This window comes from Paroedura picta, chromosome 17 (assembly GCF_049243985.1).
Source record: "Paroedura picta isolate Pp20150507F chromosome 17, Ppicta_v3.0, whole genome shotgun sequence".
NCBI lineage: Eukaryota > Metazoa > Chordata > Lepidosauria > Squamata > Gekkonidae > Paroedura > Paroedura picta.
Window position 1 is genome coordinate 7,818,556 of NC_135385.1, and position 12,028 is coordinate 7,830,583.

The 12,028-nt window shown below is 48.8% G+C and overlaps 1 protein-coding gene across 3 annotated transcripts in view; it reads right to left on the reverse strand.

Annotated features, from left to right (window-relative positions):
* Nucleotides 1-2,878: 2,878 nt before the first annotated feature.
* Nucleotides 2,879-12,028, reverse strand: part of RAI1 (retinoic acid induced 1) — a 124,387-nt gene continuing 115,237 nt past the window's right edge. For all 3 annotated transcript variants that reach the window (XM_077317229.1, XM_077317228.1, XM_077317230.1), the window contains 3 exons: nucleotides 8,247-8,340; nucleotides 6,367-6,416; nucleotides 2,879-3,929 (listed from right to left, as the gene is read on the reverse strand). In XM_077317229.1, the coding sequence (XP_077173344.1) occupies nucleotides 3,915-3,929; nucleotides 6,367-6,416; nucleotides 8,247-8,340 (159 nt within the window). In that variant the 3' untranslated portion in view covers nucleotides 2,879-3,914. The remainder of the gene's footprint in view (nucleotides 3,930-6,366; nucleotides 6,417-8,246; nucleotides 8,341-12,028) is intronic.

Consider the following 12,028-nt stretch of genomic DNA (forward strand, 5'->3'; position numbering starts at 1 on the left):
GGGGGGCCGGGATGGTGGGTGAAGTGGGCAGGTGGCGCACACAAAATACCATGAACAGAGACGGATCACTAGCGCAAGTGGTGGGGTGACCATGGCTCAGAATGGGCAGGCGACGGAAACCGAACTGGAGAGGTGAAAAATTCGCAACGGGCGAGGAAGCAGGGACAATGGTGGTGAATTTTCTCCAGTGAGGGCAGAGAGTCTTGCGATGTATATACATCCTGTACAACTCGGGTTCCAAAACATATTCTAGAACTGTTCGTTTCGAGGTCTCGCTAGTATAGGGTGGAGGAAACCCCCGTGGCTGTTATTACTTGAATTCATTCTTTAGGCTGCTGTAGGACGAAAAGAAATGTACTGACCCAGCTTGGCCACCTCTGCTCTAACCCACCATCCGCTCCTTTATGCTGTACGTTAGGTGTTGATTTAAAAGCTAAGCAGCATAAATCCTATCTTAAGGTCCCTTCGGGATAAGTGATTCTTCTGAGTTTTAAGCGCATTAAGTCCTCATGGGATTTTTTTTTTTTTTTGGCTGGGCTCTGATGCACTGCGGCAGTGTGTTTGCGCACGTCGAAACCGTTCTCAATCTGTATTGAACCCTAGTCCTCCCTCGCGGTCTACAGCAGACAAGGATAATCCTACAGTTGACCATTCACGGAACCGTCTTCAAATGACTCAATCCGCCCCCTAGCATTTTGCTTCAGCACCTGGATCTTCCGTCAAAGCCCTGAACTCAAGTGTCATGGGAAACTGCCTTACACGTGTCACCTGAGACAATATTTAATGAATAAATTACTTAGGGGTGAATGACAACTGGCTATGGGTCAGTACGGGAAGGGGGAATGTGGGACGTCGAGGAGTGTAGTGTGGGTGGGAGGGTAGCTAAATTCCACCCGGAATCCTTACAGGCCCTTTCCTCTGTCCGACCCATATGATATGCCCAAATTGTCTCACCCCTTCTGTGTGGTTCCCCAGTCGCCAGCAATGTTGTGCTACAGTGTCAACCAGGCCTCACGCCTTGTGGCTCTTCTTGCCCCAGTCCTCTTTACGTTACCGGAGCTGGGAACCATCTTGGCCAGTGCCATGGCCACAACTGTGACAATAACAGCTAGAAGTTTCATATAGAGATGGTGGACATCACACACAGGGTTGCATGGTTCAGTGGAATAGAGTGAAAGGCATTGGGAGGAGAGAGTAAGATACCTACCAAAAGGAACCCCCCTTGGGCATCCGCCCAAATATTATAGATCAGCATCTCCAGGGAAGATCCTGAACTGCCAAACTCTCTTGTCCACCCAGCATTTATGGGAGGAATCTTTCCGGAGCTTGTGACCAGTGTTCTCTCTAAGCTTCATGTGAGTGGCCACTCATGAACATGGGAAGCCCGGCTCAGCAGCTATCTGGAGCTATGCATGGTCCAGTCTGTTGCTCATTATAAGCTTACAGCACTTGTGTTCTGCTCAGGATGTGAAGTCTGCTCAGTAGGGGGTGGGAATAGGAGGGAACATTGCTCATGGCAGGTGACAGCATCAGTCACGTATCACAAAAAGGACATCTTAGAGCTGGGAAAAGTATAGTGGAGGGCAACCGAGAGGGTCAAGGGAAAAACTGGAGAATCTTGGCCTTCTAAGGCTTGAAAAAAGACAGCTAAGAGGAGGGGGCTTGTTCCAGGCTAGCCCAAGTCTCAGTAGGGTCAGCCCTGGTTAGTACTTGAATGGGAGATTACCAAAGACTTCCACAGTTGCTGGGTAGAGGTAGGCAATGGCAGAAGAAAGCAGTAAATGGCAGTAAAACCCTACAGGGTCACCCAAAATCAGCTGCAGTGTGGAGGAAGGGGAAACATGGCAGATGTTTATAAAATAATGCACATGGTGGAGATGCTAGACCAAGGAAGATTTTTCTTCCTGTCCCGTAGTACTACCATCTAGGGGCACCCAATGGGCGAGGAGGTCCAGGGCAAATGAGTCACTTAACGGGGGAGTTACTGAAAGCCACAAGCGCAGTCAGCTTTAAAAAGGGGTCCAGAAAGATTTGGGGAGGAGAGGGCCATTGGTGGCTGAGAAGAGGGAGCCTCTATAACAGGGGTGGCCAAACTGTAGCTCTCCACCTATCCATGGACTAAATTTCCCATGAGCCACTGCCAGCACATGCTGAGTGACTATTTTGAGAAGCAACATCATCTTTGGCCCGCTTACCGGCTCACCAGGGCAAATGGATGAAACAGGATGTTGGGCTAGACAGGCCAGGGGTCTGATCCAGTGAAATTCTACTTATGGTCTCATGTAGTCTCTCCTAATACCATTTCTCCAAACCTTACCTGTGCTGACCTCCAATGAACCCACAGAGCTAGTCTTCATTATCTCTTACTACGAGTTCTGTCCAGTTCTCTTGGCAGTCATTAATAACCCACATTTGGGGGTTACCCCTTGGGGAAGCATGCCAAAAGTTGACGTTCTGCCTGGACTGCATAGTTGTGTGAACCACCACGAGGTGGGTTACCCTGGGTACGAATGGGGGGCTTGACCTGGAAGGGGTCTGAGATTCTTCCTGCTTCCCCTCTCTTCCTCGGAATGCAACAAATGACATCTCCTCCTTTCCCCTAAACCGCTTCGTATTTCAACAGGCAGCCCTCTCCAGATTCACCCCGAATATTCAAGACGAACGAATATTCGCAAGAACTCAAACCGGCATTGCTCGCGGGGTTCTAGTGCGTTTTTTGGCCACCTTTCTGTTCGAGGGGAGGGGAGCCGACCATTGTCCTGCTCGAACTCAAGACCTAGGTGAGACCTGGGGAATGGGGGGTGGGGGACACGGAATTCGGTAAATGGAGAAGGCAGGAACAAAAGCGAACGAGCGAACGAACCAAAGCACCGTGACATTGTTTCCAAAACAGCGGGGCGCTTCTTTTTTTTTTTTTTTACACGCTGATCACATATATATATATACAGACACACACGCATACGCCATGAGGTTCGCGGAAGGCAAAAATAGATCAGATCGGGAGAAAAAAGAGACGGAGGGTTCGGAGAGCTCTCAGGAGTCCAGCATGTCATGAAAGAGAGAGAGGGGGGGGCGAATGACACCCCTTCTCTTCTCGCCTCCTCCAATTTGTCTGCCTTCACCACCCTCCCATCTCCTGTGCAGTTGGAGGGAGTTCCAAAATGCAACTGAACCTGGTACTGTCCAAACGGGATCAGGGAACATCAGCCACCTGCCTTCCGGTAAAATCTGCTTGCAAGATGTACATTCCAAAGGAAGGGGGCAGTCCTTCGAGATTTGCTGCAAGGAGGTGCATGGGAGGGGGGGGGGAAATAAAAATAAAACAAGCTCCAGACCAGGTTTTGTCAGTTGCTGGGTCCCAGGTGAAAGATGTTAGCTTATCAGTATTGGTTACAGCTCCTAAGTGCGGGAAGTGTGCAGGGGCAGGAAGAAAACCCTGGAAGTGGATTTTCCTTTCTCTCTGATACTGGCTTTTGGGGAAGCGTTCTGGGGGACGGTAGGAGGAGGCCAACAGGGAACCATTCTGTGGTCTCACGGAGCCAACCGGAACGGGAGGGGCAGGTGTTCTTTGTCCGGGTTCTGCGTCGGCCTGCCGTGAGATTAAACAGGATCCCCGGGAGCTGGTGAGGAAGAGGAAGGCTGGAGCCAGAGTTGGACGCCCTTTGGAATTGGCTCTGCGGTGTCCGGTGCAAAAGGGAGTGGAGGCTGGAAGAAAGGACTCCCTCCTGCATCCAGGTCCATTGCACATCTGGCAGAAAGTAATATTGCAAAGACGACGGGGTTACATTCTCATTGTCTGTCCTGTCCGGAGTTGGCCTCGGTCGCAGCCACCACCTCAAGGAACGGTCCGAAGCTCTAAGCCGTCCCCCACTATTCCGGGACTCGACTCTGGCGAGGTGAAATTGTCCCTTGGATTATAAGGGCTGCTTCTGTAGGGGGGGAAAAAGGAACAAAAGAAAACCCCAAGAGCCGAAAGGGTTAATGTCCCAGCAAGCACAATACCGGTTTGTCAACAGGAAAGCAGCCATCTTCCTCCTCGCCTCCCGTATATCCCCCATTCCAGAATTCCACTCCTGGATTTGCAAACTGCTGACCAGCCGTTGCTGGAGAGCCTCGGCTGGTGGCTGACAGCTAGAGGACTCCCCTGGTTCATTCATTGGGAATAATTCATGTTGCTAACACCCGCTGTGTGGCTCCATTGGTCCCGGATAAAAAATAAAAAACATGCTCCTGACAGTCTGTGGAGATGCATTTTACAGCTCTTTCTTTTCTATTTTTTCCCTTCTAGAAAGGCGTGCAGGATGGAGGTTTATACGTCACAAGGGGGCAGCAAAAACCCCCACTCCGGACTGCAGCAACTTTCCCCTCACAATAGCAACTGGGTTGCCAAGCTTCCCCCTGGGTATCTCCTTACCCTCTCCTCCTTCCGTTCGGCCTCCGTTAATTGGTACTGCGAGGCCTCGCGGGCCTACCAAACACCCACGCCTTTCAACCCCTGACACCCCCAGCGCTTTCCAGCTCCACTCATGTGCGCGCGCATAAATGCTGCCTAATGCGCCCGACAGAAACGAGACCGCAGACTAGCAAGCTAGGAAAGGCCATTTTTGAACGAGGAGGAGCAGCGTCGGTGGAGAAGCCTCCCTGATCAAGATGGGAGTCGTGTGGGCTTTCATGTGCAAAGTGTGGCAGAGAATCAGAATGTATTCCCCTGCCGAGGGTACACGGACAATGAGATGGTTTCCTTTCACAGTCCCCACGTGTTACCTTTTAAAGGGTGTGTTCAAAACGGAAATCACAGCTGAATTATCGCAACACCCGTAGTGTTATAAAACTGCTCTAGGGTTAAGCTGGGGGTTAAATATCAGGTGATGCAAAGGAGCCATAAGTGGGTGTGTCACTTGGTTGTAGAAACGACTCGTATAGGGAGAGTGTATCAGGACTACAGTGTTGGGGGCGTTTATCACGTTCCCTTTTGTCCCCAGATTACAGATACCCTCTTTGCTGGTGGTTTGAAGCCTCTGGTGTTGTGTAGTGACCAGAAAGAGATGGGGGACATGAGCCATTGAGCTGTGAAATCTCGGGCCGATTGGCCTGATCCACACCAGAGGATTGTAGTGACGATAATATAAGGGTACAAAATGTGAGACCAAAGGCACCTTTATGATAATGAAGCTTGGATATCAACATCCTCCCCAAATTTCTTGCTGTTTACTAATTTACTACTAATTTACCCTCTCCTTACATTTGTACATCTTATGATTTTTGTTCCATTGTCTGAGGAAGTGGACATGCACACAAAAGCTCGCACCTCGAAAAACTCTTTGTTGGTCTTAGAGGTGCGTTTGGACTCACATTTTGTTCTGCTACTTCAGATCAACATGGCAATCCACCTGAATCTATGATAATATGGACGAGTCATGTAGACCAACCATCATTGGAGAAAAGGAGGGATAATAATGTCTTGTGGGTCCAATCCATGCTTTTGGGGGGCAGGCTTTGTGCCCTGATTCTGAGAGAACAGGGCACAAAAAAGTTCGTGAACACGAGGGACATGGGCCGTTCGGGCTCGTCATGGCCGCCATGAGAAAAGGGGCAGAAAGCCTTAAGCAAACTGGCCTCCTAAGGCGGTTCTTTACCCCCATCACTGAGGAATGCCTGTCAATCGTCTCCTCGGACGCCATCTGGAGCCCTCCGTCTGCCTGTGTCTGTTTTAAATTGCCCATAACCAGGTGCCACAGTTAGGCTGGCGAGGGAAGCAGGAAGTGCTGCTGGCAGTGACTTATACGGCCGCCGGGGTTACTACGGCAAGACAAAGGCCTTTGGTCTTGGGCTTGATTTTTGTTTCCTCGCAGGGAGTGGAAGAGAGGAGGGCTGAGGTGGCAGCGATTATTAGAACAGAAAGGGGCTCTGCCTGCTAAACTCCTTCCCTCAGATTCCCCCACCTGTCTGTCTACCAGGGTGCCACCCCCCCTTGGAAATTCCTGGAGATTGGGGAGCCAGATTTGAAATAAACTTAAATTTAGTAGGTAATCTCATTGTCAACTTTTACATTTAAATTATTCGGTCACCGGTTGTGTCTTAGTCTCTGGGAAATGCAGAAGTCGATAGTTATTATTGTACCTCGTCTTATTCTTGGTTTTTTGATTCTTCCTTCTTTATAAAACTTTAACCGTATGGTATCCAAGAGTCTTCATAAAAATGTATTTTTAAAAAGAGATTGGGGAGTGGAGCCTGCAGAGGCATTTCTCAAACCAAATCTGACCTCTCCAGGAATTCAGTGTGGGTGACAAACCGCTTGATGTCTCAGAGAGGGGCCCCTGTTTGTTTCTATCGACCTGACAAAAGAGAAAGGGTCTTCAGACCTACCTTATGTTTGGGACAGTTCAGAGAGAAGGTCTCTTCGGTTAACAAACAACCTGGAAATGGAACAGAGGAGTCGCATGAATCCCTTCGTAATCCTTTTTTGCGCCACTTCAGCTGTTTTGCTATAGACCCCGGAGACCCCCTCTGGGATCTCCCCCCCCTACTTCTTTGTCCTACCTCTTCTCAAATTTCTCCTTGTGCATCAGTCCCTGAAATGCCTCTTGCCTTGCTTCTGCAGGACACTTCACTGCCTTGCAAGACAACCCCTTTGAGTAAATTAAAAGGATTAACCCTTCCTGAAAAAGCACCCCCCCCAATCTCTTGCCCCATGACAGACCATTGGGGCACACTCAATCAGGGTTGGCTCCAGCCTATGCGGGGGGGGGGGTATTAGCCATGGCCCAGGGCTCCTGGTGGGTCCCCCTGATGCTGATCCCCACCTGTGCATCTCCCCTGCCCCCTGTCTGTATGTCTGTTACCATTGGCTTGCTTTCATCTTGCCAGTAAGTGTGCTTCCAGCTGTTCGTCAACATGAGGAAGAGCACATGGCTGATGTGCTGTGGGAGCTATCTCGGTGGCCATAAAACCAGGCCTGTTGTTAGGTGTACAGCACTGTTAGTTGTACAGGTGGTACAGGCAACTAAATAGGGGCAACTAGAGGGATTGTGAGCACATGGGGGTACATTCAGGGAGGAGGGTGGAAAGGGAAGGATGAGGAAGTGCTATATGGTGGGGGGGGGAGGGCAGATCAGGACTCCTGGGCACAGTCTAACCCAGACTTTCTCAACTTTTGTTACTATTGAGAAAGCCCTGAAATATTCTTCAGGACTTGAGAGACCCCAGAAGTGGTGCAATCATGCATAATATGGCTGGGAAGCATAGTTGAATACATGGCCATCCAGGGCCCCTTCCCTTCATTGGACAGTTTGGGGAGGGGGGTAGGCTGACATGACCATATATGGTCATATCACCTGATCAGGACTGATAATGGGGCTCTGCTTCTGTCTAAGTGAAGCAGATCAAAGCATTCCCTCTCCTTTTAAGAGCTCTTAACCCTTAAGAGGAGGAAAAGGGAAATGATAAAGTTGAGTGGAAGAAGAGCTGTTTTTTTAATTTCCCACTTTTCACTACCCAAATGAGTCTCAAAGCAGCTTACAAATGCCTTTCCCTTCCTCTCCCCACAACAAATACCCTGTGAGGTATGTGGGGCTGAGAGAGCTCTGAGAGAAATGCTCTGTGAGAACAGCTCCGAAAGAATTGTGACTGGCCCAAGGTCAGCCAGCTGGCAGCCTGTGGAGGAGCAGAGAATCAAACTGGCTCCGAAGAGATGAGGAGAAGGAGAAGAAGACATGGGAGGGGGGAAGGAGAGGAAAACCCCAATAAAAAGCAGACTTTTACAGCAATAAAATTAAAATGCCTGCATATGCTGTGGATTGTGGAGGGTGATGAATGAATATTGGCAAATGCTACTTGCCTGGCTGCAATTAGAGGGGGGAGTTGTCCTGCTAGCCTGCCATGTTGGTCAACAGCACAACAGCTGTAGTCCCATCCTGTGGTACCTTAGAGACGACAGGTGTGGTGTCTCTTGACAGCTCGTACTCCCTCCTCCCCAATCCTGTTGGTCCCTAAGCTACTACTGGACTCAAATCCAGCTATCCTAAAAATAAGACGTTTACAGAACCAGCTATAAAGACAGAGAGTGAAATCCTACTGCACTAGTTCAGACGAGTCCCATAATTCCCAGCGTATTCTTCTCCCTGGTCAAGAGGTGCCCCCTCCTCCTTTTACCCTGGATCAACTCGTAGGATCTACCACAGAGAATTGCATCCTTCCCCCACCCCTGTGATCCAAACCCTTATCCAAGCTGTAGGGAGTATTTTTACCTGTATCGATGGCACACGTGTAATGAAAAGTTTGGGCACAACCCTTATGGCAACAGCCAACAGTCGCTCCCACTTGCTGACAACTGGAACATCTCTGCCGTTGTCAGGAGAAAGAGAAAAGAGAGAGAAAAGAAAGAGAGAGAGCTCCATGAGAGCTAGTAACATAGGTATTAGCTTTTGCCAAGGCATCTCTTTGTCGGTAACTTCTGTGCAGTGGGAAGGTTTGGAGGCTTTGGGGAGGGATGGGGAATGAGCACACTTGTTAACATTCTGCAACAGTTCTCTGGGGGTGTGATTTGGTTGTATCTCCTTCCCTCATGTTATACACAGAGAGCCATTTCTCAGGGTATTATTATTATTATTATATTTCAGTTTATTACCCGCCACTCCCAAGTGGCTCGTGGCGGGTTACAGTAGTCTGAATCAAATCCCCAATAAAACTCCTCTTAAAACCCCAGACAGAAAACACAGAGATCCATAATCACATCAAGAAAAGATACGACGGGGAAAAGCCCCCCAATTCTACAACAATCAATCCCATTCCCCCCCCATTAAGAATCTCATAGAAGAAGGAGGGAAGAGGGGAGCAGATGGAACCTGTAGCTGCCATATGCATTGCTCTATCCTGAAAGGTGGGCCGTATGGATAGCCCACTTGGTTCAAGACACTGAAAATGTTTCATTCCCCTTTGAAGGCATCAGCTTTATAACAATGGCAGCATGGCCTCATTGTAAAGGTCTCGCCATGATAAGGTGCATGTGTTGAGCAGAAATCATGCACAAAACCCATGTAAGAAAGGTCATTCACGTATGAGTGTTAAATGGCCTTTCGTGACTTCTGGCAAACATTTGTTTTTGAGTAAAGCTGCTGGCTGCTTTGCTACTCCTGGATTAAAATTGGTAGGGCCCTGCTTAAGATAGTTTGACGGGTCACACCAGGCCCAGAATGTACCCCCAGTTGCTAGGCCAAAAGGCAACAAGGAATCCTAGGACATGAAATCTAAAGGAGAGGCTGACAAATTGCAGAATGGAGTCATCTCAGCTGAACTTTATAATCTGATCTTAAAGCTCTTGAAAGCAAAGCATGAGCAGGATCACACCTGATTCTCAGCCCTCGTTTTGAGGACTCCTATTTAGATTCCAGCTCTTCCTTCTTCCAGCAGTAGTGGTCCTAATGCTACATACAGCCAGCTGGGATCTCAAAGTGGTTTATAATCGTCTGCCCTTCCTCTCCTCACAATGGACACCCTGTGAGGTAGGTAGGACTATGGGAGCTCTGAGAGAACTGTGACTGGCCCGAGGTCACCCAGCAGGCCTCATGTGTCTCAAAGTGGCTCACAACCGCCTTCCCTTCCTCTCCTCACAACAGACATCCTGTGAGGTAGGTGAAGCTGAGTTACTGGACTGCTCGGTCAAAACAGCTCTATCAGGACTGTGACAAGCCCAAGGTTACCAAACTGTCTGAGGAACATGGAACCCAGTTCTTCAGATTAAAAGTTGCCACTGCTAACCACCACACAAAACTAGCTCTCAGGGCTTTCACGCAACTGTCTCTGCTTAGACGCAGAGAGAGAGTCAACCAGGGGTTAGTTCTCAGAACAGCACCTCATCAATGAAACACAAAGTGCTCCTAAACAAGGGCCAAGCCAAAAGCAATCTCTCCTTTTTCTGTTCCACATTTCATCGTTCAGGGTGATTAGATTTTTTGAGATGCTTTTTGCATGAATGTTCGTGTTGTTTCGATGCTGGCTTGGAAAACCGTCGCTTCTTGGCACCTTGCTTTGTCTTCGCCCTCTCGCCCTCCCCATCCTTGCCCTCTGTTATTTTTTACTCTGATTGGCTGTTGCTACCTAATACGCATTTGTGGAGGTCGTCACAAGGAAACCTCTGACGTGATGCTGTCATGCCACTTTAATAAACAAAATTTATGTGGGCTTCCACAACCAACCGGAAGAAAAAGGAAAGAATGGGACCGAGAAACAGAATGAGGGGAAGAGAATGCCTGCGTATTATTATTATTAATTCAATTTATTACCCGCCACTCCCTGATGGCTCGAGGCGGGTTACATATATACGTATCAGAATCACCCAACTGAATCAAGTGGCAGACAGTTCTGGAAGCATCATTAACATAGGAAATTGGATGCCCCAAGCAAAGTTCCAATGTTTCTTGGCTGTTTCTGAAAAGGGTTCACCAAATTTCATGGTGCATGACAACGGCTCCTAGTTTAGTTATGTCAAAATGGAACCACTGCCCACATAGACGCTATAACTTTGAGTACTGGGTGCTAAAGGTATACAGTCTTGCTTGTGACTTTATAAGACTTCCACTGCTGCATCTAGCAAAGGTTTTTAGACTCTAATGCCAGGTAGAGGAGATCTAGCTAGGTGTCTAGTGCTCTGAGACCATAAGATGTATTCATCCAAACCAGTTTAAAGCCAGACAAAATTCCCCAAGAGTTCGGTCCAGGCATCCCTAATTAAAAGAGTCCCTTCTTATTATACAACTCTTCTACTTGTTGATTTATATTGGATATGGGCCTATGGTAGGCTTTCTCAACAAGTGTTTTGTGAAATCCTGGAGTATCTTGATGGTCCTGGAAGGGTTTCTTGAATGGGTGGGAGTTAATGATTTTTAAATATATTTTAAAAATTATTAAACCTTTATTGGGTAATATGGCCACATATGGTCATGTCAACCTGCCACCCCCTCCCCAAATGGCCAATGATGGGCCTGGAGGGGGTGGGAAGGGGAGGGGCCCTGGGTGGGGGTATGCACAGTTATGCTTCCCTCCCCACCCTATTCTGCATGTTCATGCCACTTCTAGGGTTTTTCAAGCCTAAAGAATGTTTCAGGAGTTTCTCGACAGCAAATGCACCAGTATATCCCGGATCAGTGGGTGAGAAACCAGCATCAAGGGCAGGCATTGCTAGATAGCTGGCCAGACCCCATGACCCTTGGAGGTTCCTGCTTCCTGCAGGAGAAACAGGATTGTCTCTAGATTCTGGCAACATAGCTCCTGACCTCTCAGCCTGATTACATTTCCTGTCACATGTATAAGATGGTGCTCTTCCTCCCTTCCCTTCCTCCTTAGCCAGGTGCTTAGCGGGGAGGAAGGATTTAAAAGGCTGCCCTATAGAGGATGGAGTAGAGTTGCTTTCTCTTGCCCCGGAGGGACAGACCAGACCCAATGGGATGAAATTAATGCAAAAGAAATTCCGTCTAAACATCCGGAAGAAGTTCCTGACAGTGAGAGCGGATTCTCAGTGGAACAGGTTTCCTCGGGAGGTGGTGAGTTCTCCATCTTTGGAAATTTTTAAACAGAGGCTGGATAGCCCTCTGACAGAGAGGCTGATTCTGTGAAGGTTCAAGGGGGTGGCAGGTGACAGTGGATGAGCGAACGGGATTTTTACTAAACGAATCTGAGAAGGGTGGGTTTTTGAGTCGCTGTTTGCAGGAGCGGTGAAATGGACCTTCTGCGAACAGAGGCAGTCTACCTCTGAATTATCAGAGCCCGACAACAGAGCAGGGCTGCTGTGAGCATGGTGGTTGGCTCATGAGTCTCCTAGAGTTATTTGGTTGGTTCATGTTGGGATGCCAGAGTCGGAGTAGATTGGCAAAGAGCCTTGATCCAAGCGCGCACCTGTCCCCACTGCCCGCTGCTCCCTTGCAAACTTCCCTCCCTGTGAACCCGCTCCCAGAACAACAAACTTGGTTTGCAGGTAGCTAGACCTTTGGCTGCCTGGTGAAAAGATGGGTTGGTTCCCAAGTCTGGGCAGCCG